Source organism: Strigops habroptila, chromosome 2 (assembly GCF_004027225.2).
Source record: "Strigops habroptila isolate Jane chromosome 2, bStrHab1.2.pri, whole genome shotgun sequence".
Lineage (NCBI taxonomy): Eukaryota > Metazoa > Chordata > Aves > Psittaciformes > Psittacidae > Strigops > Strigops habroptila.
The window spans coordinates 42,505,268-42,533,139 of NC_044278.2; the positions used below are offsets into that span (position 1 = coordinate 42,505,268).

At 46.7% G+C, this 27,872-nt stretch overlaps 1 protein-coding gene across 1 annotated transcript in view; it reads right to left on the reverse strand.

Moving 5' to 3' along the window:
- The window catches only part of PTCHD1 (patched domain containing 1), a 46,144-nt gene extending 20,316 nt beyond the window's left edge, over nt 1-25,828 (reverse strand). Inside the window, exons 1-2 of the mRNA XM_030471005.1 lie at nt 25,379-25,828; nt 11,554-12,214 (exon numbers count right to left, since the gene is read on the reverse strand). Coding sequence (XP_030326865.1) covers nt 11,554-12,214; nt 25,379-25,807 — 1,090 coding nt within the window. The 5' untranslated portion in view covers nt 25,808-25,828. The remainder of the gene's footprint in view (nt 1-11,553; nt 12,215-25,378) is intronic.
- Between the last annotated feature and the right edge of the window lie 2,044 nt (nt 25,829-27,872).

The following is a 27,872-nucleotide window of genomic DNA, read 5'->3' on the forward strand; positions in this document are numbered from 1 at the left end:
TGCAGCCTGACTTCATTTCATACCTCCAAGTACAGGTTCCAAGGCCAGGTAAGCTTGAACTGTATGTTCAGCCATGGTACCGTCACTAAGAACACATGAGGAACGACACAGGATGGGATGTACTGGTATAAGTGTAGGCTGTACATATTGCAACATTTTATCTCCTGTCACACAGACCCTACATACCTGTATTCTAACTGAATTACAGGTATGACAACATACCTCAAAAATATGATGACAATGCTGTTGGGTAGGTTCAGCATTTGAAATTACTGTTTTAAAGACTACTAAATTTTACACATATAGCACTAAGGTGTATTATGCCTACAGATGTTAACATCCGACTTGGGATCTTTCCGAAAAAGAAACATACTGAAACTAGATATGTCAGTCTGTTAGGCATCTAGGCTTGATACCAGCTGATCAATCTCTGAGATGGGTTTACATTTGAATATTAGCCATTCACCCTCACTTGTCAGGCTCATCTCTCCAATCATGCTTACAACAGCACCATCCATCCCTGTCAGAAAGCCCCAGGCATGCCCATGCATTCCTCAACTAACTACCCGGATCAAAACCACGAGCTCCTTGGTGCATTCATACCAGATAAAAATCTGCCTCAGTGTCTGGAGAGAGAGAGTTTTGTTTTGTGCTGTATCTACATGGCAACAAAATAAGAGAAACCAAAATGTTTAATAATATGCTCCCAGTATCTGCTGTGTTTCACAGCTGTGGGCGGCTGTGCCCACAGAAGCGCACTGCTGAAGATAAAGCATCCCCATACAACACACTGTATTGGTTGGTGCATGCAGAGAAGGAATCTCCAACCAGTGCTCAGTGCTTCATGCTGTGAGACCACAATGTTATTTTTAGTTGTTCATCCTGCAGAAGGGCTCTCTGGGCCGTTAAGCCTGCGCTCAGACTGCTTAATGCACAGGCAGGAAAACAAGGCGCGTCTGGAAGCCCAGCACAAGGTTGATGCCTCATTTAGGTCTCATGTAGTGCTGCCAAGCGTGGCTTAAAAGGTGGCTAGGTTCCTCTTAAGACTCACATGGAACTCACATGGATCTGCTGCACCAGAGTGGTTTTGAACCCAGCCTTCTGGCAATAAATGTCTGCCATAATATCCTACATTTTCTAAGTTTCTAAACTTAACTTTTGGAAATGCCACATAGGATTGGCTCTGCTCTCCTGCGCAACAGTCTGGTTTGGCCAGGTGCAGTCCTTTCTGAGTTATACTAAAAAGTACGCATTTGCACAAAGAATGCCATGACAAAATCATCCTCATGCTCTCGGTCTCGCCCTAAGTTGTCAGGACACAGTCAGTGATGCTTAGGGTAACTAACCGATGCATCCCAATTACAAAGACTACCTTTTATCACGGCAAACAAACAACAGTGAGACAATGTTTCAGAAAAAGGTACAAATCACAAGCTAATTTTAAGAGCATGATCTACATATTACTGCTGAAATCAAAATCATTCTGTATATAAATCCCTAACCGAAGCATACATACACATACACAAGACACACATAGACATTTCTGTCATTTTTTACCTATGTAAAGGGAAAAGAAACAAAGAGAAGGAGAAGTAGTTTAAATAAGCAGGATTAAGCAATGCCTTGGTATTCACAGTTCTAGTCTTCACCATGATCCCTAATCAGCAACGGCAGTAACATGGTTTACCACCTTTTATTTTGGGAGTATGCGTATTTTAAAGCCATTAATAATAACAAAAAAATATTCTCACTTAATATTACACTTTCAAATTATTTTTTAAACTATACCAAATTCAATTCTAATGAGTAGAATTATAAAGATTATAAAGATTATATGGGTAATTCACCATGTATGTGGTTAATCTTTAATAGTCCCATTGATTTTATTAGAGTAAAAATTACTGATTTGGGCTTTGCGAAAATGCTGGGTTTTTTTGTTTTTTGTTGTTGGGTTGGTTTTGGTTTGTTTTTTTTTTTTTAGTCACCCTCTTTTACTATTGAACCAATGTGATATTTGAGATTTTGTTGTTACAGTGATAGCAAGAATGTCAGATAAGCACATTTTAAAAACAGAAATATATTTGAGAGAAAACTTGAGTGGCTTTTTACTTTGAAAAAGACATAAGCAAAGCAAGTTACAGTTCAAAATCTACTTTTCTATATATAAAGTGAATATTTAATTCCACTTAAGAATCGGCAAAGGCTTGTTTTGGCATTTATTTAAATAGCCGGCTGTCAACTCTGTTTAAACGTTTGACTTGCTCTCCTCTGTTTTCATGAAAGACCTAGCAAAAGTTAAATGTCCTGTTTTGTTCAGCACAACAGAAGTTGCTGAGCATTAGTGAAATCTGTTTTTAGCTGCTGCAATATTTATGTCAGCATGGCACACTCATCTACTGAGTACCTGGACCTTGTGCAAGTCTTTGGTTCTGGAGCAAACAGCAGGGGAGCATTTAAGTTCTACTGGCCTCCAAAGGGTCTCCCTGCCTCAGAGTCCCCCGCTCCTCCCAGGAAAGCCTCTTCATTGTCTTTAACTTGGAAACATCCGAAAATCCCCCAGGAAGCACAGTGCCCTGTCTAAACTGTTATCTGAAGGGACGGGGACCAAGGCTTAGTTTTTCCGCATGGAGGATGACAAGAGGAGGAGGGCACAGGGCTGCGGCTGCCTGCCACCACTGCTGGCAGGGTACAGACCCCAGGGTGTACCCCAGGGGAGCCAGGCCCACCCTCTGCACCAGGGGAGCTGCCCAGGATGGGAAGAGTCTGATGCCAGGAAAATAAACAGAAGGCTATGTGGAGACCTCGTAGCAGCTTTCCAGTATGTGAAGGGGGCCTACAAGGATGCTGGATAGCGACTTCTCATTAGGGACTGTAGTGCTAGGACGAGGGGTAATGGTTTCAAACTTAAACAGGGGAAGTTTAAGTTAGATATAAGGAAGTTCTTCACTGTGGGGATGCTGAGGAACAGGTTGCCCAGAGAAGTTGTGGCTGCCCCATTCCTGGCAGTGTTCAAGGCCAGGTTGGATGAGCTTTTAGCAACCTGGTTTAGTGCAAGGTGTCCCTGCCCGTGGCAGAGTGTTGGAACTAGATGACCTTAAGGTCCTTTCCAACCCACCATTCTTTGATTCTATGAAAATTGCAAACTGATTTTCTCCACAAAGTTTTTGACAGATTTTATGCCTGTTGTATAAAAAAATTACTTGAAGGTAAATGAAAGCTACCTGCAGTCACCTGTGAAAGGTTACCGTTTATACCATGTTATAGAACAGCCAAGTGACATACAGTACATGACAGCTCCTGAAGACAGAGTAAGACATAGTGAGTATATCTGAGCAAAATCATGTTTTAAATCTGTTTTAAATTTCTAAGCCCACAAGCCAAAATAACGCTGGCTTCTAGGAGTGTTGTCCTAGCGGAATATGGGCCAGTGGAATATGGATTGGTTTACCACACTTCTGGTGAGAAAGCTGCAACTAAAACATCACAGGCATACCCTTAAATTCTCCTGCTTAAGCGACGTTTGTCATTACTCTTAGTCATGATATATAGATCAGTCATATGTGAAAAACAATGTTCAAAAACCTTTAGTTAAAGTACATGCAACCTATTCTTTTTACTGATTAAAAAAAAAGAAAAGAAAAAAATTACAAGTTTGGAACTCTACTTGGGCTTTCCACCAAGCACCAAGATTTAACTTAATACAATTTAACTTTATCCATCTCTGCCAGCATCATGTGCCAGAATGCAAATGTCTCATGACCTGAAAATGGCAGGCTCCCTCCCAGCCACATGGGCCTTTTTGCTATTGCCTATTTGGGGGATGTCATTTATTAGAAGCCCAAAATGTGGACCATCTCTCTCACAGAAAGACTTAAAATGAAAGGTCACATTGGCTCATGCTGACCTTCCCCAAGTCTTCATTGACCATATGAGTCCAGTATGTAAAGTATACCACAAACGTATATATAAAATTCCCACATATATATAGAGAGAGATAGCGAAAGGTTTATTTTCTTTACCACTGAACCTCCAATATATTTTCATATATATGGTAGTTTCTCTTGAGGGACTTCACTAGTTGAAGAAAATTATGATGTCAGAGCCAAACTCTCAGTACCTTTGACTGGGACACCTCTGACAAGGCCCTCCATTAAACCACTGCATGCACTGACTTCTCTGCAGTTAAAAGAATGCAGACAGTAAAAGTATAACATCCTTCTGCTACTCTTTGCATAAATGAATGCTCATTAAATATACTGCGTCACCTGTAACACACTTTATGTATAACAAGTGTATACTGGAGCACCACCAGTCAAGAGAAATAATGATAGTATAGCACTTGGTTTCAGTATTAAACTGTTCTCTAGATTGACTTCCTACAGATACAGCTCCTCCTTTCCAAAAAGCATTATATTTACTGAGTCACAGACACACATCTGAAGCCAAGAAGCACGTATGCATGCAAGGATTTCACTGGGGGTTGTGGTGATGGAGGGGAAATTTGGACACGTCAGTTATTGTCGTCATGCGTGGCCAGCTGCAAGCTCTACTTGCCGTTTTTGTGCTACATAGGAAAGGGCTGGTACAAGTGTCTAAAATACTCTGCCACTATTTGTATTTTAAGGCTATTTCCTTCCCATGCATTAGTGGCTTCTTGGTGTTTGGGTTCCTCAAGGGGCTTGGGGCATCATCCTTCAGAAGAACTGGAGAGAGGGAGACTAGGAGGTGGAGGAAGTGGTTAATCATCTCACTTTTGGGTGCAAAACACTGACTTTGGTTAGCGGACTCATTGATGCACTGAGTGAAGAGGTGTGGCCTGGGAGCCTACTTCTGTTCTTCCCCATGAGGAACAGAAATGCTTGATGATTTATGAGAACATGCATGGCTGCTTAGAGAGCTCAGGAAGAGATTGAGGGACCGAGGCCGAAAAAGGAAAGAGGAATAATGAAGAAAGTGATGTGCCTGGGATTCTCTTGTTTTTATCTACCTGAATTTTTATCTACCCTGAATTCTCTCAGATTCAGGGTAGATAAACCCAGGTAATTTTGTTTGTTAGAAGAATGAAAAGAACAAAACCCAAAATGTTTTAGGACTATAACTGAGCTGTGCAGAGTTGAACTGGGAAAGCTGAGCAGATGGAATAACAAAAAAGCAAGTGTACTTCCAGGGTACAACTGGAGTCCTTTGGCAGTGTGAAAAAAAGTGAAGGATGAATGGTGGAAATCACTGGGAAATCTGAAGCAGCTGAGATACAATTGCAGGGTACACTAGGGACGTGTCTGTGAGCCAAGGAAGTTATCGAAGAATATAGGAAAAATGGCAGGAGCAATGGGCCCAGCTGTGGTTGAGGAGAGGGGAGGATGTGAGAGAAATTAAAAAAAATAAAAAAAAAAATCAGAGGGGACACATTGGCAGGAGTGGGGAAAACAGGAGAAAAGAGGAAGGAAGCTTAGGGGCAGCAAAAGGCACAGAGAGCTGCGCAGGCATCAGGAAGGAGATGCTGTGATCTGGAGCAGGGAGACGGGTGAGACCTGCTGGAGGAGGCTGCCAGAAATTGCAAACGAGATGGATGAGATGGGAGAAAAGGGCAGGGGGGCAGGAAGCTGAGTGAGCCAGCTGAGGGAGGACACATTTCTTCCCAGCACAAAGAGGGGCAGCTGGACAGGGAGAGTGAGAAAGCTTAGCTCAGGGAATAAAAACAAGAGAGACTCAGTAAGCTTCACATTTTTATTAACTGGCAACAGGAAAATCAGTGGAAAAGTACTACACAAAGTCAAACATTTGTGTGCATGTGAGTGCTGCCTTTGAGTGTGGACTCAAGGGCACCAGAGACACCTACAGTGGGGCTGGTTCTCTCTCTTTGAAACTCTCTGTAGGTAACCAGTGTTGACACTTCAGTTTTATTGAATATAGCAAACACTTGGGTGCTTGGTAGGGAGGATGACGAATGCTTTTAGGGTGTACAAATTTGGCATATGTTGCAATTCCTAACCAGCACATTCTTTCAGAGAACTGAAGAAGGAGCCCAGCTCCAGCAAACCACATGTGCTGGACCTGCTGGCCCAAGCACGGTTGTCTCCTCAGGTTTTTCACACTGGTTGTTAGTTGCTCTCCTCAGTTTAGTTACCTGCCGCCTTCACGGTCCCTAACCTTTAGCAATCCTCTCGCCCTCCTGTGCTTTTCACTCCCATCATCAAACATGCTGACCTCCCCTATCCTTTTGTTTCCTCAGGTTTTCCTCCTGAGCTTCTTTCCCAACTGTCTCTGACCTCAGATCCTATCATTGCTGCTCCAACTTTTTGCATCCATAAAGCCCCTGGACAGATATCTCAGCTCCTCCACCAGCACGTCTCTCCCTCAGGCAAAGCATGTGGAAGGCATGCATCCAACAGTCTGTGTTTCTGAGAAGCAATGGACACGTCCCTGCATCTGAGAGGTGCTCCTAGGAACCCTGGTACCTCCAGGTACCTCCCAAAGTGTTCTGTACCTCTCCTGCTCCTGTGCCCGCTCCTGACATACCCAGCCCTGTGCAGTCTCCCTCTCCACCTGACTTACCCCAACCTATGACTGAACATCAGGAGCACCCCACCTGGTCCTGCCCGATGCTTCCACCTGCTCCTTCCCAGCTGGCCTTCCTCGGACTTGCTCTGTTGACTGTTTTCCCCTTCTCTTTTCCCAGAAACGGCGTACCGACAGGGATGGGAGGTAGTAAGAAGAGGTATTTGCATTCATCCCTCTTTTGCCGAGTTTCACACACGGCTGGCTATCGTTTCCGTTTACAGCATGCTGCAGGCTCAAGCTGCTCTCGTTACTGCTAGCTGGTTTTCCCCTGCCAGCATCGGAGGCTAAATATAAGCCCGCAGAGCCGGCCCTGCATCCCTGTATGCCCGTATCTGGCAGTGCCTGGCATTCCACCGCGATTTCACTGAGCCCATGCTTTTCACGAACTTGGCAGCTGAAGAGAGCCGCCTCTCCCCAAATAAGCTGTAGGAGTTTCTGAAGGAATAGGAAACAGATTGCTAGTTTTCTCTTCAGTGCAAAGGGCAATGTTGCAATTTTCTTTTGAGTCCCTAAGTTAGATGTTGTGCTCCACCTCTGGGAAGTGAAAAAAGTCATGCCAAGAACTTGTTCAGTCAGTGCTGCTTGCTGCCCAGTGGTTTGTTTGGTAACACTGCTCTTTTTGAGGAAACTGGTATTTTTAAAGGATTGGCAGTTATTAAACACATTTAATGCGTAAGGGAAACTTATGATGAATACGTTAGCATCTGTGCCAGGCCAAACATCTGTAATTTTTAATGTGTTAGGCAATAGGAAATCGGAATTTTCATTCTGCTGTTCAGATGACACTATACATCAGCTATTTTAAATTCAACCAAATTGAAGAATAAGATTTTTTGGTTCTTAGGGTCAAAAATGAATAGCCTTTGTTCAGCAAAGGATTCCACATGAACTAGACATGTGAATAATCTTGTCCCTAAATTACTTGTTTACACACTGATAAATGCAGATGATAGTTTAAAAAAAACCCAGAGGCATATGCTAATTCAAAATATGCCCATACGAATGGTGGGAGCCTGCCAAGTTTTGCAGGTTTTAGGCTTCACTTTCACATTAGAAGTACCTATATAAATCCAGAGCTGAAGAAGAACAGTTCCCAGCTTGACTTGACAAGATACCCCTAGAGAAAAGAGTGGCTGCAACCAGCCTGCTCTTGCTTCTTTGCTAGTGACCGCTGGTAACCAAAGGGCACCCCTGCTCTTTTGGTGCCTGCTGGGCAAAGAGATTTCTGGCAACATCTCTCCTGGCTTTGATTTTTTCCATTCAGTTAGCAACCAGTGAGGGCTAAAAAGAAACCTGCCACAACATAAAAATTGTTACAATAGTCAGTCATCAGTGACTGAGTTATTCTGACTTAATGAGTTACCTTTTGTGAGCTGGGTTACAATAACCTGCCTTCATTAAAAAGTAAAATAAATTAGAATAAACTACCATGAAAGTGATTAAAACCAATGCATGAAGTGTTTAAACCAGTATGTCATATTTAACAGGTTGGGTAGGCAAAAGATGTTCCTGCCTACACTTACACAGCCTGAGCTTAAGAGTGCAACTTGGTAATTTAATAACTTAGAACTGTCTTATTGATGCAAAGGCTAAGGATTCAACACCTACAGATGCTGGTACCCTTCACTGTAGCTTGTTCTCTGAAATGATTGGTGCAGAAGGGATGTTACAGAAAACAGATTTATAAGATCGAGTATTACGAAGCATGTTGAACAGAGTATTTTGCAGAGATGCTCCCAAATTATCAGAATGTGCTTGTGACCGGACAAACTACTTAAACTATTCAGAAAGTAATTCTTGAAAATATGAAAAAGTCAATAATTGCAAAACATTGCTGACCAACTTCAGCTAATGCATCTTAGAAGGGCAGTGATGGTCTCAAGATGAACTTGATTAAGAGGAGAAATGGAGTGAGATAAGCTATAATTCAGCAAGGACAAAGGCAAACTTCTGCATGTTGGTTGGAATAACTAATTGTGCAAACAGGGTAGAAAGTGACATGGAGGATCAGTGAATTACCATGTGCCACCAACCAAATGCCAACCATTTCATACTGCTGAGAAAAAGATGAATGTCATATGGGGATGTATGAACAGGAGTGCCATATGCAAGATGTGTGAAATCATCCTCCTACTCTACTTGCTGCTGAAAGCCTCAGCCTGAATCCTGTGCCTGGATTTAGGCACCGCACTCCACGGAAGATGTGGAGTGGCCAAAAGCAAGAAGATTGCTGGAAGGCTGGTAAGCATAGTGTGAGGAAACCTGGGATGAAAGGGAAGAGAACTGGGCAAGTGAGAGTGGTCCCAAAGATGCAAAGAAAAAGAAAAGAAATTGTTTTCCAGATGCAGTGGATAAATAAGGAGAACAGCTGAGTTGCGAAAGGGGAATTCAGGTTAGACATGATGCAAATGCTGTAGCAGTAGTGCAGTGAAACACAGGGGGAAGTGGCCCAGGAGGAAACAAAATGCGGGGTGAGAAGTATCTATTAAGAAAGACATGATCTGGCCCTGTGACAGAGGGCAGATGATGTCTGGATCCGCGACGCCAACAAAAACTTAAAAATCCTCAGCTGCTATAAACTTCATTAATGATTTATACCAGTAAAGGGGCCTTGCCTGAAATGTGTCCAGTGTAATCATTTTTTCTATCTAATTTTTGTTTTTAGCCATAAGAGTATGAGTAATAGCTATGGGGCTACACTGTTAGCCAGAAATCCTTTAGCTTTCTAAAGGTCAGTTTATCTATGATCTAATCTGATGGTCACTGAAATTAAGTGGAAGCAGTTCAGTGGGCTATAACGGAAGGTGGTTTGTGTCTCCAGCCTTCAGTTACCTTAAGTTAAATCATCCTTTATAAGCAAAACAACATAGTGGAATGAAATAAATTTTTAAATACAAGCTGAATCTTTCTGTGGCACTGCAGGAAAAAACCAGAAACCCTCCCTTTCTAGCTCACTGCTGGTTTAAAACAACTCCCATTAAAGATTCCAGTATGTATGTCTTTAGTGCCTTCTGTCCACCTGTTGATATTCCTGTCCCTTGGGAGACTTTATGCAGCTGGGGAAGCAGGCACGATTCACACGAGCTTGACTGCTCTGTCTTGACTTGTTCACAGTGAGAGCTGAGCTCCTTATTTGAAACTTACTCCTTGTAAGAGTAGAATACTTCAACTAAGCAAGACCAAAAAAAAACCCGAAGGGAATAAAAAAAAGGAAAAGAAAAGCATAATTGGCTATACAGCTCGGCAGTTAAAGGAGCACTAAAATAGAAGTGTGAAACTTTTCATAGTTATCTGTAATTCTTCAAGGATTTCAAGTCTAAGCATAGTCACTATTAGTGAAAGGTTGTGCCAGCGAGCAGATGCTTTGATCCCTAAGCAGAGCTAATATTTCGTATCTTTGAGTTGCTTTCCCCAGGTATTTTCATTTTGTACAGCTGGACTTTAGACTGCTTTTCTGCTATTCTTGCAACACATCTGGAAATTCCCTCCTTCGTAATATTATATGTAATATACACTACTTAGTTTGAGGAATTGAATTTTATAACAATGCACAGGCATAAAAGCCCACAAAAGAAACCAAAGACTCAGGTCAGAAAGATAGCCTTTGCCTTCTTTTGACTCTGATTTTCTCATGCTGCACTTCCTCCAGATTATGATACAGTTTAATTTTCATGGATGTCATCTGAAAATGAGCGCCAGTGCAATACAGCTGAATTCTCTTTGTCACTGAATATATTCTGTATGTTAACTGGGAGTGTGATGCACTGAAGCATAGTCTTTAATTAAAGTGCAACAATACCACAGCTACAGTATGAGCACGGCATAGGAACACGGCACTGGATATAAAAATAGCTGTGCTGAAACCTGTCATATCACTACACGATGTGACTAAGTCAGTGGAGACACTCTTACACTTGAAACCTGAAGTATTACTGAGCACTGATTTTCAGTAGGGGAAGCTGTGATCAAATCAATGCATGTATTATTCTCCACAAATGAATAATGGCGTGAATGAGGACATATTAAACACCTACAGTGCACAAAGCTTTTCATACTGGCTATGAACCAAACACAAACAAAGAGGCTGTGAACTCTCCAGAGCTCTCATTTTGTCTCCCGTGAAGTCCTCCTGCCTGTTTGGATACAATGCATGGCATCCCCACAAACACTCTGGTGCCAACAGGAGAGGGCACCGGTTTTGGATTGGGAGCAAGCTGATCACCTTCTCTCCTCCTCCTTCCTACCCTTGAGGAAACGAAAACAACATGAAACCACCCCATACCTTGCAGTGAGTGAAGGCAGTACGACAACCAGGAAAACGAATATGCCTGTGTTGGCACCAGAGCCAGGGAGCGGCCAATGCTGCTTCCCTCATAGCCCTCCACCAGGGGATGTGCTGGCACTACGTGGACGGGTCCGTTCTGACTGAGGGAAGCAACGCTTTCCATGCCAGTGCTGTGAAACCCTCCCTACGTTCACTCAGCCAACACAGGGGCTTCAGGAGAAACGCAACTGAGAACCGACCACTGCCCTTATCCCACAGACAGCACTGCTCTGCCCTCTGAAGGACCCAGCGCTTTCTTAATGCCCAACGCACACAGCCTCTTTGAGTTACTGGCATAGCTGACACTGTCGTTGTGGCACGGGGACCTCTACAAAGGTTTCCCTCCAACACTGGCTACCAAACCCAGAATCAAACATCCACAGAAAAGCAGCTGGGCTTCCCCTCTCTACAAGGCATGGCATTTGTGCATCCCTGTTCCTTGCTACTGCACAGGCACTGCATCCTACAGCAGGGTGCTATGCTGCACTGGAGCCCACAGGCATGATTTTAACATCCCGGCACAGTACAAACAGTTTAGAAAAAAAGGATGTGTGGATTTGGCAGGAAGAAGGCACAGGGAGCCATGCAGTGATGCTTCTCTGCTTGCTGGGAAATGCATCAGGGAGCCACAAAACACACAAAAGAGAGAGGAGATAGGAGATAGTTACCTAACATGACGAAGGGGATTCCCAGGAAGGTGGAATTGTATTTCCCACCAGTGAGATTGATGATCCCAGCTGCAGTCAGGGTAGCAAGCGTCACGGTCAGCAATCCCAGCAGGCCAAGCCAGGGTTTGCTGCGGACACAATCCTGCATGGAGCAGCAGAGAATGGCCAAGGTGACCACAAGGACCAAGCTTGTGATCAGGTAGCGTTCTGACACCCTGCTTGTCTTCTGGAAATCCTCCTTCAGCGAAGAAGAAGTGAAAGGATACATTTTGATTTTCCTGTTGGATTTCTGGAAAAGTTCAACAGTGTCACAAAAAATGGATTCCCACTTCTCTGCCACCATGTCATTCAAGGAGTTGATTGCCTGCAAGTAGTAGGTGAGCTGAATGGCTTCTGCAGACTTCACCCGGTCTTTGCTGTGCACAGTAACCCCACCAAGCTGATGCCCGTTATACACTTCCCTGCCATCCTTTAAGTGAGTAATCGGATAAGTGATTGCAAAATTAGTTCGATTAGAAGAACGAGCAGCCTTTAATTCCTCCAGGACATGCACTATGTCGTCCACTATGCATGTCTTGTCATTGTTCAGGATACATATATGGGCAAACGTGTAATTGAAACCAGGTCTTTGAACTTGGATCCTGGTCACAGCAGAGTGCAACTACAAGGGAAAGAGAAATCACACACGTTATTCATCAGTTCATCTCACGCAGCAGCAGCCAGAACAACAGCGGCTCCTCACCTCCATCCCTTTCCTATTTGATCTAAGCAACAACAACAGAAGTTCTGGTGACTGCAGTATTAATAGCACAGTCATTGCAAAAAAAGGAAACATGCATTAAAATAGCAGGATTATTCCCGTATATCCCTTGCTGGTAACTCAGGTGGGTTGTGATTTGCATCTGTGCCATGTACACCTGTGGTTTGGCCTCTCTAAATAAGCAAACTCAAAAGGCCTGGACTTCCACTTTCAAGTGATCTGGGCGAACATCAAAGGGAGAGCTACAGCCCAGCTGTCTCCGGGGACTCTGTCGTGCTCAGGATTGCCAAATTATTCTCGCTAACAGATAAACCGCAGGTACAGAAGGCATAAGAGTAATGTGGCCAGTGATGCCACCTGTGTGGGATATACTGGCAACCTGGCAGCAGCAGGGGACTAGCACTTGCTCTGAGGCTACAGATGCATGCCCTAAGTGTAAAGATTGTCCATGTAGCAGGGATAAGATAGCTGGCATTAATTCATCTTGCCCTATTTTCCCCTCCCTCTTTCCCCCATCAGATCCTCAACAAGTCTGAGAATGGGAAGCGATGGCAGAGACTGACATTGGTTTTCTTTCTCTAAGAGGTTCAGTTAATCAGGGAAGGACCCATAATTTTAGGGCCTGCAAGTTATTACCACTTATTGCCTGGTCTAGCAGCTCTTAGTGCAGCCTCCTTCATAAGTTGTTTGTCAACCTTCTGAAATTTGCCATGCCCGAGCTCTGACCTAAAGTACATTCAGTTATTTTTGAGCATCAGGAGGGCAGAAAAATTACCCTCACCTATTGAAAAAATACAGAAACCTCTTGTAATCTTTCATGAATCCATTTTAGTCAACACAGAAGAGGCAAGAAATCTGAAAGATGGCAAGGGAACAGCCCTAACAGGCTGGAGTTGCAATGTTTTTCAAAAGTAAAATACTGAGTTTGCTAATCTTGGGAGCATTAGCAAAGTGCACACTGATTTTTTTTGCACATTTTCCTTGCAAAATGTACAGGCCTCACCCACCACCACCACCATTTAACTCCTTCTGCGTCACCCCAGTTGTGTAGAGTATCAGGACCTTCCGTAAGGATGCTGCTGAGGCCAAGACTATGTTACCCACCACCAGAAGCCTGAGCAGACTTTCCCTGTGGCTGTGATGTCCTTCATGGTGGGTAGCCACAAAAGCTCAGGAAGGGGCTCCCTCTGCTCTTTTCTAGGTGACACAAGGGGTACTTGCCATCCCAAATGTCAGGGGCTCGTGCATGCTGCTGGATACGTGCTTTGTGCATGGCTCGGTGAGATATGCGATTCTCTTAAGGTGTGAGCAGGGACAATGCAGAGGGATGTTCACCCCTTGTGCTGCCTGTTCCAAATGACCCTGTGGACATGGCAGTCCATACAGTTCAGTTGCTCAGGTGGCCATGTCTGCTGCTGTGATCACAGATCTGCTCTTAAGACCTGCATGGATTTAGCCCTTGGACCCTTTTTCACTGAGAGAAATGATAGAAGGAGCATTGCAAAGGTGTGGTGACAGAAGTAGGGCTGATAAAAGAGAAACCGTCTGTTACCTGCAGAGACCACAGCTCTTCCAGGGAGCCGAAGAGACAAATTAAGAACTACTCTAATTTCTTTTCCTTGAAGGGGATATAGTTATTTTATGTTTTCAGATTTTGAGCAAGACACAGAGAATTTGCTACGGGGATGTGATTTTTTTTTTTCCAATTGCACATACTGTTTTCTGCTGTAATCTAAAGAGGGCAGAGAGGCTCTTATGCCCAGTAAAGACGCTGGGATCAGGTGATATTTAACGGAACCAGCTCCTTTCTGAAGACAAATACTCGTTAAAAAATAGAACACAGGGAGAGCAGTAGAGCTTATATACTCATCTGGTGGCAATGGACAAAATGTTTAATAATCACAGCTAAAATCTTGCATCTGATGAAATTGAATAGTCATAGTGACTTTTGTGTGGTATTTCTGACCTATCGTAGAAAAACCTCCAACATTAATATGATAGCATGAATCTGATTATTTCGTGATGACATTGCATAATCTGTGATGGGTATAAATTTAGTTATGTTGCCTCAGTTCCTCAGGATGATATGACATCAGCTAAGCAAAGACTACAAAATTCCTATATTCTCAACTTGTTTCTCTAGCAGCTTGGGGGGTGTATTTTCCCCCATCTGAGTAGTTTTTATTTTTGATAGAACAACTGTTCAATATTGAGATTAGAAAGATAGGTTTGAGAAATTAACTGAACTAAACAACCTTTTCACAGTACTGTGAGAACACAGTACCTGGCCATGGTGAGGGGCAAAATTCCCCATTGTGGCAGGAGAAGTAACTGTCTGTGCAACAGATTAGGGGCTTTTGTTTCATTTTGGAAGTTAGTTGTGCAAATTAAAAGGTTTTCAGGAACATGCTAAAGAAGTGAACCTGTATGGGGAATTCCTCCTGTCTCTCAAGTTTGTGTTTGCAAAAGCTCTGCTTTGCAAGTGCCGTTTTGGTGCACAAATTCAAATGTATTTACAATTTACAAATTCAAATGTTATTACAGTTTGGGGAAAATGCCCTTATTTACTGAATCAAAGACAGATATCTGATTTTAATTCTTTTACAATGGCAGCTACTGTATGGTTTTCATTGACAATGGTTGTAAAATGAGATGTCATATGAAGCAGCACAGCTGAGGACAACTAGCAGGAACAGAAGAAATTTCCTGCTTGTATTAGATTCACAATACAGCTTCTTCAGAGAGGATCCATTGAGTGACACAATGCAGAAGAACTAAACTGTTATGCAACTTTTATCAAACAATGTGTGTTGCTATTTACCTACCCTGCCTCACTGCTGCATTTGCTTCCTTCTACACCTGAAGCACTTTCTTTTAATATTTAGGTTATTAAATAACCTCATGTGTCACAGCTGTTACTTCATCTTTAGCAAAAGGCTAGAAGCTAAATGTCATACCTAAAATACTCATTTCGTCTTGGAAATGATCATTTCGGATGCAGGAGCCTGTTCTGCGGTGGTGGCCCAGTGCCTCCTCCAAAGCCATGCTGGGCTGGACCTGTGGGGGTGACCTGCCCATCGCACCTCCCGGCAAATGGGTTTTGGGAAGCAGAGGGGAGCAGGCAGCCAGCTCTGTGTCCTGGCACATCCCAGCAGCTGAGTAGCCCCCAGAGCCGGCTGCAAGCTTGTACAGCTTAGAGCAGCTATAAGATGTACTCCGAGCTTTGCCAGTGGCCACGTTTGGTCATCTCGAGTTGGAGGCAAACAACCAAAGAGGAGGAAAACCTGCCATTCCCTCCATCGCAGCAAAGCATGCTGAGCACTGCCCCAGCACGCTCAAGAATTCAGCTCTGGGAAGCCTGACTCAGACTTTCATCCTCAAGACAAACACATCACTTCACCTGCACTTTGCTTTTACAGACCAGATCCTTGGAAAAACCCCTCTGTCACCTCAGTGCAGGGCAGGGGCGCACTGCAGCGTGGCTGCAGGCTCGCTCTCTCCCTTTGCTTGCCTGTGGCAGCCCATGTGCTGCACGGCTGCTGCCTCTTCCCCCCTGAGAGCTGCAGTCCCACGGCACTCTCCTCTCTGCTGCCACGCTGGGGATTCAGCTGCAGCCACTTGCATCCAGGCAGCCACACCAGGCATAGCCCTGGGTGACTGCCTTCCACAGGAAACAGAAGGTCTGAGAGGTTACAAGGGCACGTCCCACCAGTTCAAGGGATTACATGGTCTGCAGTTTGTTTTGCTTATGGTACACCAGGAGGTCCGCCAGGAAACTTCAGTTTATTAACGGGAAATGGTAAAGGCTGTTGCATGATGGGGACAGCACTAGCAAATGCTAATACACAATGCATATTGCATTCCCTGGTGTAGCAGATTTTAATGGCAAGTAACCATATTCTGAATAAACCTGGCACCTAGTACTGGGACAAATGACTGACCACCAGACTCTCATTTATCCACCTGTTTTCTTGTCCTTATCGATCCTATTAGGAGAAAGGGAGATTGAAAGGAATAACAAAAGCTGAATGAACATTTTTTCTTGAAGGGAGACATGCACTGCTTGCTCATCGCTCACAGCTTTTTCAGCTAGCTAACAGTGCAAGGAACCAAAAAGCGGTTTACTGCTGAGATGACAGAGCACTGCAGTATGAGAACTGCACAGCATTGCCTAAGCTCCCTTGCCATGGTGGCACACTGTCCCTGAAAGCGCTCAGGCATGAAATAGTAACTTTCACTTCTCCCTTTCATCATTATTTAAACAATGACTGCTACTTGAAATTCCCCTCTCCCTTCTGAAAATGGTGGGTATGTGTGTCCTGTATCACACCATAGATTTCTAGAACAGTGTTTTCTATTCCTTCAGCCTTTAGCCGTTTGCATTTGGTAATGTCTTGGCCTTGGTCTTTGTTTACTTTAAGTCCCATCCTCACTCAGTTATTTATTTGAGACAGGCAGGAAACGTGGCTTCAACTCGGAGACAAATCCCTTTCAGCAAATACCTCCAGGTGAGGGCTGTGCTGGTTTCATGCCACACCAAACCAGGTTTCAGCCTGTGGCACAGCTGACAGATGAGAGGTGGAGAAATCGCACTGCCCCATTGGCTGTCTTTTTCCCTGTGGGCCCAGAGGGGATGCCAGGAAGCAAAAGCTGAAATCCTTTCGCTTATCCTGGGCTAAGCCATTTGCTCCAGGGCCTCAAGAGAGCCGAGGCTGCAAAGATTTCTTCAAGCTGTTTTTGGCTGCCAGTCCTCCTACCTCTGCCATCAGCACAGGAAGGCAGGCGCCAGGAACCGGAGCCCCATGGGAGGCTCAGTTTGGCTGCCCTGGGATGGCCAAACCTCGCACTGGCCTCTGGGAGACAGCTCTTCCCTGCACAGAGCTTGGCACAACTTTCAGCTGTGGCAGCAAAGCTGAAGTTGAAGGCAAAGGTGTTGTACCTAGAGATGTATATTCAAGAGAGAAAGAAAAGCTTGATTTTTTTTCTTAAGTCCACGCAGAAGATGCAGGGAGCTACAAGAACAGGGTGAGGAACACCTCAAGCCCCTTTGCTTTGTTCAGAAGTCCTTTCTCTAATTCAAAATTGAGCAAGTATTACCAGAATTCTACCAGTTTAATCAGGTAACAAAAAAGTCTGCAGCCTCCCTGTGAAGTAAACAGATCCCACCCCAGCAGGGAGGGGTTAGAAACTGCTGATTCATTTGCAAAATGGTCCAATCCCAGAAATCCTTTAAGCCTACGTTACACAATCTGCTACCCTGACCAAAGCTATGAGCAAACGGGATGAGGCGTGAGGACTCAGTGCAATGTCCACCAGTGTCCCATGTGGGTCTGGTGGCATAGCTTTGCTCCCACGGAAACTCCATGGCAAGAATGATAGCAACATGCAACGGGACACTTCAGTCTTGCCAAGCTCCTATTCCCAGCTCATGGAAAGAGATCCTGACCCCCGTGGGATCAGAGTCACAGCCACCATTTTTAATATTAAGGATGTGTACACCTACCTCCTGCTTATCATACATACCGCAAAACTCTGGTTTTGCTGCTGAGTAGTGATGTGCGGTGTTTTATAGGGGACATCACTCATTGTAGGGACTTGACTGTGACATACAGTTGATGAATGGCCAACTAGACAAAACTAGCTAGATATACGGATGTCCTCCTGTAGTGTGGATGATCTGGCACATAGATATGTGTGATTCACAGGAGTATGATCTTTGCAATGCTGTATTACTTGTTGTTGTTGCTATTATTTGGTATTATTTGACTCTGGTTAGTCTTTCAGTCTACATCTGATGGTTCAAATTGAAAATGAGCATCACTCTAGTCAGTGTTGTGAAGTCTTACAGTTCTGTTACTGTAATTTTCACCAAGTCTGCTTTTTCTCTGAGCCCTGGAGCCTGAAGTATTGTGATTTAAAAAAAAACAAAAACCCTCAGCTTTCATTAAAAGAAAACAAAAATGTCTGATTTCATGGTTATGAAGGAAGCCTGAGAAGGATGAAAAATAAAGTGACGAATGAACTCATTATCTATTACTGCTTAAAATCTCATCAGTGTTTTGGGTTCAGGACTGAAAAGCTAGAAAGCATGAAGACAATTTAAATATAGATTTCATTTTCATGTGAAGCTGGTTTACTTGTTGGGTAATTTATACAGGTAACTTGTGCCAAAGAAAATGAAGAGGAGAAAAAGCCTTTAATGGATAGCTATAAATTTCTCCAATTTTTCTATGATATCAGTAATCTCTGGCATTTTGTATCTTTGCAGAGTGCTTTTTTATTCACTTCAAGAGACAGCCTCAGTCAAAATGTAAAAATGCTTTAAGAGGGAAAAGACTTGCACAGCTCCCAGCTTAATTCCTGAAAGAAAACACTGTGGGTTCTGCAGACATGGGCAGAATTAAACTATTAAGGGTGTACTTTCATCAGAAGGAGATGCAGAGAAGGAAGGCAAGGGAGCTCCAGAATGCGGCTGTGTCCTGCCATCAGTCCAAGACCCATGGGTCAAGGGCAGAGGTTCAAAGGGGGCTGGTGAGCAGAAGCCTCCTGACCACGCCGTTCTGTCTGAGGGATAGAGAGCATTCACAAAGCCAATGGAGGAAGCCAGCAGATCCTTACAGCTCAGGATAAACATTGGAAGTTGCAGCTGGAGAGCGTGCCGCGAGGATCGCTGTGGGTAGCTGGGCTCTTTTCCTAGCAGTCCTACAATAAGGTTTCCTGAAGAGACACTAAGATACTAATCATGCAAGCTATGTATTTTTGCTAGTACTTTTTTTAGCTGTCCAAAATATGGTGAATTATATTTTCTTCAAACAATTTTCATGTAAATAAAATCTAAAAATTGTTCGAACTACAAGTCATCAGACGAGGGACAACTATTAGTGCTCGAAGTGGCAGATGTTGGTGCATTTACATTTCCATCTGCCTTCTTGGTAGTTACAGAAAATTGCTAGCTATGATTTTTCTTTTCTAATCTGAAGTGGAGAAGCTTTTCCAATCAATGCCTTCTTACTTCTGACAACTGCCTTGGTAATTTTGTTTGAATTTGTCCCACTGAGAGAAGCCTACTCTGGTTTTTGGGCCAACTGCCGCTGGAGGACAGGATGCTTGTGCAGCCTGGTCTGTGGCTCTGAGATCAATTTTTCATGATGGTGGAAAAAAAGATGAAAACTTTGCTCCTGCAGCTAATCTTGCACCAGTTCCACCACCAGTGGCCTTCTCCATGCATCCCAGATCTCTCCATAAACACTCCTCCATCCTTACACTGCTTCTCAGGGGGCTGGAGACATGGTGTGGGCTCTTGCCAAGGGCTCCTCCAGCAGAAGTGTGAGAAACAGTCCCTTCCTTACCACAGCGAAACCTCAATAGCTGCAAGTTCACAGCCCATCGCGTTAATTAACTCGGCTCCTGGTTCTCCCTTCCAACATGAGAGAGGGGGTTCTCCTGCTGTAAACCCCAACTTAAACGGCAGGGCACAGTCACAGCTTTTCAGAAGCCCAGCAGTGATTGCTGGGGAGCCCCAGCAGCTCTCTCAAGCTCTGCAGCACTGCCTGGGGCACTGGTGGCCTGGCTTTGGTGGCTGTGATGCACAGGGCTTCCAATGCCTGCCTTGCCTGCTTGCTGTGCTTTCCTGGAGGGGTGACGTAACCTGTGCAGGCACACATTGAGAAAATCTGCCCCCCATGCATTCTATTTGTTAGCTGTGAGGTGAGATCTGACCTTCCAAGGCAGGAATGGTGATGCAACACAGGGTACTGGGCATTCCTAGCATGGGCTGCCTGCCTGGCAGCACCTTGGGGCACAGGGTTGCAGGGGAGCATTGCACCATAGCATGAGATAGGAGGGAGAGCAGAGGGGATCCATCCCAGCCAGCACTGCTGGAGCAGGGCAGGGGAGTGGTGGGGACCAGCAGGACGTGGTTGTCTTCCCAGGCACAGGCAACTTCAGGACTTCTGCTCCAGCCACTGGCCAGTGCCTGCACGAGAGAGTGAATTCTCTTGCCCGCAGGAACCACGCCAGGGAGCTGCTGCTGCTGACATCGGGAGCTCGGGGGGGGTTTCTGCACAGGCTTCCACGCTCTCCTCGCTGTGTGCTATTTATCTTCCCTCTTGCCTGGCTGTGCCCAGATTTTACCTGCGTATCTTAATTCTCATCTGTTTTCGCATAAGATACATTTTAGCCCTGCAGCATTGTGCTGCTATGACAACAGGCTTGCACTTCTACTGCTTTCACACCCTTGTTTTTCTTGTATTAGGACTCTCCCCTCATCTTAAAGCCTTGCTGTAAAGACATGACTTCACCCTTTATTGCTTTTTTTTTTTGCAAAATTTGTTCTGTTGACTGTTTGCCTGTAAGTGTTTTTAGTACCGGAGGTACCGAGAGAAGGTGGAGACCTACTATGTCTATTGCTAGACCCACAGTTGACTGCCTGTGTCCAGGCATTCAGAAGTAGTCAAAGTTTTAAAATGAAGAGTACCTTGTATTAGCCAGGATTGCGAGAGACCCAGCTTTTGGCTCTGCTGAACAACCAGAACCCACTTCCACTGACTTTGAAAATAACGGCTTAAGCATGCCATGTTTGCACAGCAGTGCAGTTGGAAATACCACAGACAGGGGAACATAAATATGGTTATTTCTTCCATGAGTTTCCTCACATGTAGAAAATAAGTGAGGAAAGCTGGGAAGACCGTAGACAAGAGCATGCAAGGACATAATAATTAAGGAGTAGCAAGAGAAAATAAAACCCCAACAAGTATGAGGTCTATAAAATCTTGAAGTTAAACTGTTTTGTTCTGCAGAAAGAAGTTGTGCAGTTCTTAAATAAAAGTGTCCTTAAACCAAAATACGCAATTTTACTATTTGCTTGCATGTTCAAATAGATATTTAATCAGTTTTCCAGATCTGTTGGCCAGTTTATATGAGAAAGGCAATGTATAAGCACTTTCTGAAAATATGTAGTCAGAAGAAGTTTCTTTAAATAAAATAAACCCTCATCTACAGATTTTCATAGAGGCAAACTGCAAATACAATCCTCTTCAGTAAAGCGTGTTACATTTCAATCCTTTTTCATCTTTGGATCTTGTCATCTTAAGTGGAGTTTTTGCCAAAAAAATAATTAGTACTGTGTTATTGTTACAAACACAATAACACAAGGGGAAGAGAGGATATTCTTCTGCAAGAAAAGGAAACCTTTCATTAAAAAATAAAAAGTCTTTTGTAGCATAACGCAGTTAACTCACCGTAAGTATAGAGGAATGAACAGGCTCAAAGGGATGGGTGTCTCAAATTCTGATCTAAATCAGAATATATTTTGTGGAGTTCAAAAATCTGGCTAGGTCTGCGTTTCCAGTCAGTCTGCATGCCTTCAACCTACCAAGTTTCTAGCTGCAAGTGGAAATACCACCATGAAATGGTAGGGGGCTGCTCTAACACTATTCATGTGGCATCTAGGCTTAGACTATTTCTACAAACTTTACACAATCGTCTGAACTTCTGCACAATGGTCCTCACCAAATATCCCAGTTATGTTTGTTTCTCCAAGTACTTCTTGGAAATACAGGGGTAAAAGCACACTTTTTTCAGTTAAGTGTTTTTACTTCCTATTTCTCTCTCTCTGGAAAGAGTGAAATCTGGAGGAAGAAAGTCCTATACGGACAGCATGGGGTGCCAGTACCCTGTGCTCACCTATAGAGCAGGTTGAGCAGTGAGTAAAATTTCATTATTGTCCTCCCACAGCATCTCAGTCTCAGGATGCATCTCTTGCATATCCAAGACTCTACTGAGACTTTTTGTTGGAGCATCTGTTCAAGGCCAGAGATTCAGGACATGATTAGGTTTCTCCTTTCCTTCTGCAAATGACTATGCCATCTTCAAACACAACATTGGGATGGCAGACCTAGAATGGTTTAAGCATTTATGGGGAGTTATGAGAATGATGGAGATTTACATAAAATAACAATAAAAAATGTACTTGTTCTCATCTCTAAGTCAAATCTATTATATAAAGCAGCCACATACCTCCCTGCTAATGAGCAGGAGAGACCTTGCGTAGAGCAGCCTCTACATTCAGCGAGGCCTGCTGCTGTCGTGTGCCGGCAGCGTCGTGCTGGCAGATGCATGCTGTCAGTGGGGAGTCACACAGCAGCTCCTGCTCCAGGAGTGGCACTTGAGATCTGCACCTGAGACAGCTATGAGGCTGAGCCCTGCCCTAAATCATTTCCCAACCAGCCAACAGGGTATCATGCAGTAGTGGTAACAGCGAGTTTCTTGGGCTGAAACACGCCCATGAGAAATTGTAGTAAGCTGGCCAGAGTATTTTAGAGATGCCACCAAAGAAGTTACTTCATTAACTAACTAATTGATTAGGATATTAGAGTGATTAACTTTTAATAGCATCAGCTATGTTTCAACTGCTCAGACCCCAAAACTTTGTATCGCTTTACTAAGGGTACAGTACTGGAAGCTGACTTCTTCCTCTGCCAAAACCAGGGGAGATCTTCTCCTTCCCTTGCCACATGACTAGGGTAGCTGCAGCTGTTCAAGGCTCATTCCCTTCCCTCCCTGGCTGATAAGGTGGGATATAGCAGGTAAGGAAGCTGAGAAGAACTGTTGCAAGAGCAGCTGGTGCCTTTTTGGGGCAACAATCCTCCTGGGTCTCCCATCCTCCTCCTAGTGGGTGGAGATGCAGCAAAAACCATGCAGGAGGAGCCAGTGTCCAACCTGACGCCTCTTCTAAAGCAAAGCCTCTCCCTTGGGGAGGTCATCCTTCTCCAGGAAAGGAAAGATAAGCAAATGCTGCTGTATAGCTTCTCTGCCCTGACTGTGCCTACACAGCTGCATTTTCAGGAATGTAGGTAGGATTACTCTATGGTTTCACCTGGGACACTTATTTACAAGCACTGCACTTTTGAGTTGGTTGGCTCTGGACTGGGGTTGGGGATGCTGTTGCTCCTTTCTCCCCCTTCATGCAATTGCCTATATATAGAAAAACGTTGGTGGCCACCCTTCCCTTGGTGAGCCTTGTTAACACAAAATGACGTAGCCCTGCATCACCACCGATGTAAGAATATTGGGAGCTAGGTGCCCTCCCTCCTGTTTTCCTGTGCTTTGATCCACGGGGCATCCACAGGGTTGGATAGGCAGCTGCCCGAGTCTGGCTTTGCCCACAAACAGAAAAATAATTAGGACAAAGGCCAGAATTTGTTCTGCACAAGACATACTGGAATTAATTAGATAAGTAAAGAGTTGGAAATAATGTATCAAATACGCCTGACAATGTCACATTAACAGCAAGAGTAAACAGTCAAATGGCAATGTTCATTATGTCACTAAATGAAAAATAATCATTTTGTTAGCAAATTCTGTCTATTACAAATGAGGCAGTGTTAAATACTGACAGAACTTTCTAAGTTATAGTTCTTCCGCTGACGAGATACATCTTACGCAGAAGTTTGCTTGCGGAAAGATTCTGAGTACCATTTATCTGTGTGTCACTATGCTATTGATAAAACTACAGATCTCTGGAGAAAGCGGTACAGAGAAAAAATCCATTATCATTATTATCCTATGACTGAGTAAATGTGCACATACTGGATGCGAATGCAATTCATGGTACAAGAAAATGAAGGAATGAAAATCATCTGTCTGGAGTTTTCTCATTCGCCGGTAACATTTCTGTTACTGTACTTAGTGAGTCGATGCTCATTAAATCTGTTTGCCCATTACCGTTGGGTAATATGTCAAAAGAAAGACATAAAATACCGAGTGGCTCTGTGCTATAGTTCTGTATGTGCATACAGTGGAAATAAAATATAAGTAAACCCACTGTAACAATTATCTCCTTGTTTAGTAATGAGTGAGGTCTCCCAAAGTCTCTTACAATAGGTATTTGCCTCGATTTTCCCATTTCAGAAGAGACACTCCCTGAAGTGATTAAAAGGAATTAACCCTGGCTTTTTGTATGGGCTGACAGCTTGACATTCAGGGGTAAACAAAAAAGAAAAAAAAAAGAAGCAATGCTGAGTCTCTGGGGTTTCCACACAGCAACAGTGAAAACGTGCAGGACTGCGCTAGCCACACCTCTGGTTATTTGTAAATGTCCCTTTCCTTTTTCTCGGGTGAACTTGACCTTCTTCACACACAGTTTTTGCATCTGTCCTCCCTGCTTTTCCTTCTAGGATTGTTCGAAACTAGTAGGGTGTAAACTAGAGTACCAGCTCCAACAAATGCAGATTTCCGACATGTTATGACATCTAGCATGGTGAGATGTCCTGTGAGATTGTGACTCGCACACTCCGAGCCGCTCAAGTGACAGGGAAAGATGCTGCCCGCTCTGACTTGAACCAGCAGCGCAGGCTGCACCATGCCTGCAACCTACAGCTGAGCTGCGTTTTAATTCAGCTACAAACCCAGCATTTTCTATGATGGTGGGTTGGGAGCGGAGGGGGGAAAAATACTACCCGCTAAAAATAATCGGCTGAGTTTTGTCATTTGCCTTCATGAGCGGTGAGAAGGGGGTTTTGTGCAATCCCTCTCCAGGTAGAAGTGCAGTCCAGACACAGCAGCAGCCCCCAAAAGCGTTCTAGGCAGCTTGGCATCTTGGTACCTAACTGTTTTTGAAGTTTGAGTTTATCAAAGCCCGAGTCGCCTTAACTCAGGAGCACGGCTGCACGGCGAGTACAGAGACACCGAAAAATCATTCCAGCCAGCAGCCTGCCCTTCTCGCTCACCCAAAGCAAGTCAAATCACAACAAGGGAAAAAGACTGAAAAAATAAGGGGGGGGGGGGGGGGGAGGGGAAAGGCAGCGAAGCCCGCGGCGCTGGCAGGGAGCGCGGTGCCGGCTCCCGGGACGGCCAGGCATTCCAACTGTTGCAGGGAGGTGACCGGGTATCCGCGGTGGCAGCGCCCGTGGCGGGCGGCACGGGTGGGTCCGTGGGCCCAGCACTCACGGGTGGGTCCGTGCGGGCGGGCAGGTGCGGGGAGCGGGCTCGGGAGTGGCGGGATGCGGGGCGCCGGGCCAGGCTCGGGGGTGGCGGTGCCCGGGGCCGGGAACCCGCCGCGGTTACCTTGAGGATGAGATCGGTGTGGTGCTGGTCCAGCATGTTGGCCTTGCGGAAGGAGGTGATGATCACCCTGCCGTACCTCCCCGGTGTCTGCAGGTCGGAGTACAGCCGGTGCTTGGAGCGGTTCACCGGGAAAAGGCTGTCCACCAGGTTCCTCTCGATCTTGGCCAGGCTGTGCGTGGGGGCCAGGAGGTGCTCCACGCTCTCCTCCACCTGGTAGCGGCTGAAGCTGGCGCCCAGCAGGATGGAGATGAGCACGGGCGCCGAGGCGAAGAACACCGGGTGGCTGGCGACGAAGTGGCCGAGCCGGGAGAAGGACGTCCCCAGCCCCCTGTGCAAGACCTGCCGCAACATCCTAGTGCGGAGGGCGCGCAGGAGGGCGAGCGCCGCGCTGGGGCCCCCGCAGCTCCCCCACGGCCCCCGCAAGACCATGGGGCAGCCCCGCCGGGCGCCGCCTCACCGCCGGCCGCGGCAGCGGGGGGCCGGGGGCCGCCGCCGCGAGCGTGCGGATGTGCGCGGTGTGTGTGTGTGCGAATGTGTGCGCTCCCGCCTGACTGCGTGCGCGGGGAGGCTCGGGCGCTCGTTCTCCCGCAACGCCGCCGTGCCCGGGAGGAGTTTCCAGCGCCTCGTTGCCTCACTTGCCAACCCGCCGCCCCTCGCCGCGGCCGCGGAGCGGCGGCTCGGACCGCCGGTGGGGGGCGGGGGGGGCAGCCCCGCCGCCGCGGCCCCGCCGCCCCTCGCCGCCCCTCGCCGCGGGAAGGGGCAGGCGCCGCCGCTCCCCGCCCCCACCGCGGAGTTTGCGCGGGAGCGGGGCTGCCCGCAGACTGCTGACTAATCCCCCTGCCGCGGCAGGCGGAGCGGGCGCGGGAAGCCCTCCGCGGCGCCCCCGCCGCCGCCGCCCTCCGCCCAGGGGCGCGGGGCCACGCCGGGCGGTGCCTTCCACGGGGCGGCGGGGCGCAGCGCCGCGCCTCCCGCCGGGGCCGCCCCGCGGGCCGCGCTCGGGACGCGGCGGCGCGCCCCGCCCCGCCCGGCCCGACTGCCGGCCGGCTCCGCCCGCCGCAACCGCCGCCGGTACCGCCGCCGCCGAGACGGCCGGGTAGCGCAGGCTGCCCGCGCCCCCGACGGGCGGGCGGCGGGGTCCGCGGAGCGGCCGCCCCCCGTGGAGGGGGAGTTGGGTGTGTTTCGTGGGAGGCTTTGGCTCAGGGACCCGCCGCCAGAGACGTCTGGGCGCTTCCCCCGGGGATAGCGGGGAGCCGCGAGCCGGGGTGCCCGACGGCGCGCCCCGCGGTCCCGCCGCGTAGCCTACCGCGGCGGCGCCGGCAGCGCGGCACAGCCCGCCGCTCAGCGCGGCCAGAGTGGGCATGTGCGAGCGCCGCACATGCCCATTAGGGAAGCTGGGCGCCGGCGGCGGGGCTGCCGCTGCCCGTCTCGCCGACCCCCGCCGCCCGGCATCGGCCCCGGAGCTGCCCCGTGCTGCCCCGGGAGCGCCCCGCCAGCCCGCGCCACCGCTGCTGCCAACGCGATGCGATGCGATGCGGTGCGGTGCTGTACGGTGCCGGAGCGCACTGCCGCTCCCCTAACCACAAGCCGGCAACCCCGGCTACCACCTGTGCGTAGGTACACCTCGTCCCCGCCGGGTGCGATCGCGGGGGACGGCCTCCTTCGTAAACGCAAATTGCAATTAAATAACGGAAGCGAGCGGTAGTGCTCGTGTGGGTCGTTTCGGTGGCGCCGCTGGCATAGGCGGGCATACGGGCTCCTGCCGCTGTCAGCTGGACCTTAGCTGTTGTCCGTCAAAGTGAAGGTGCCGGTTTTGGGAGCCCAGTTACCAGCCGGGCCGGTGGTTTTACAAATCGGTGGAAAGGAAGTTTCTGTTTGACAGCTGTTACACGTGTTGCAGCGTGAAACAGCAGCAGCTCCTGATTTTGATTATTGATAAGCTGACAGTCATCCTTCCTTTTACATTTCAGTAGTGTCTGACCTAAGCTAATGTTTTGGCACGGATGCTTCATGCACAAAACCTCCTTGACATCATTCCTGTCTCCTTGCTTGCAGCCGGGCCATGCAGCTTGAATGCTAAACTGTTCCTGTGTTTCACTGCTTCTACTGTGGTGAGTGAGTGAATGGCTTGATTGAGTGGTCCCGTTACGGCCAGTAAGGTCCCCATGTTCCCTGGTTCTTCTGGGTTTTGTGCCCAAGCCCAAAAAATGCGCCTGGCAGTATTCTGCCTGCAGGCTGCCACCTGGCATGCCTGATCCAGGGATGCTGGATCATGCCCCCCCTCCTCGATCCCACTCCCATGGAGGTGGGTCCATGCTGCTGGTGTCAGTCCTCCATCAGTTTAAGATAAAAAAATAATTCGTACGTAGTTTGAAAAGAACCTCAGCAATGGAAATGGAAGTAGGAGCACAGACATAGGAGAGGAGCAGGGCCAAGCCTGGGTGAAGCTCGGTACGAGGTGAGACCGCAGAGCCTGGGTCTCTTGCCTCCCAGCCCC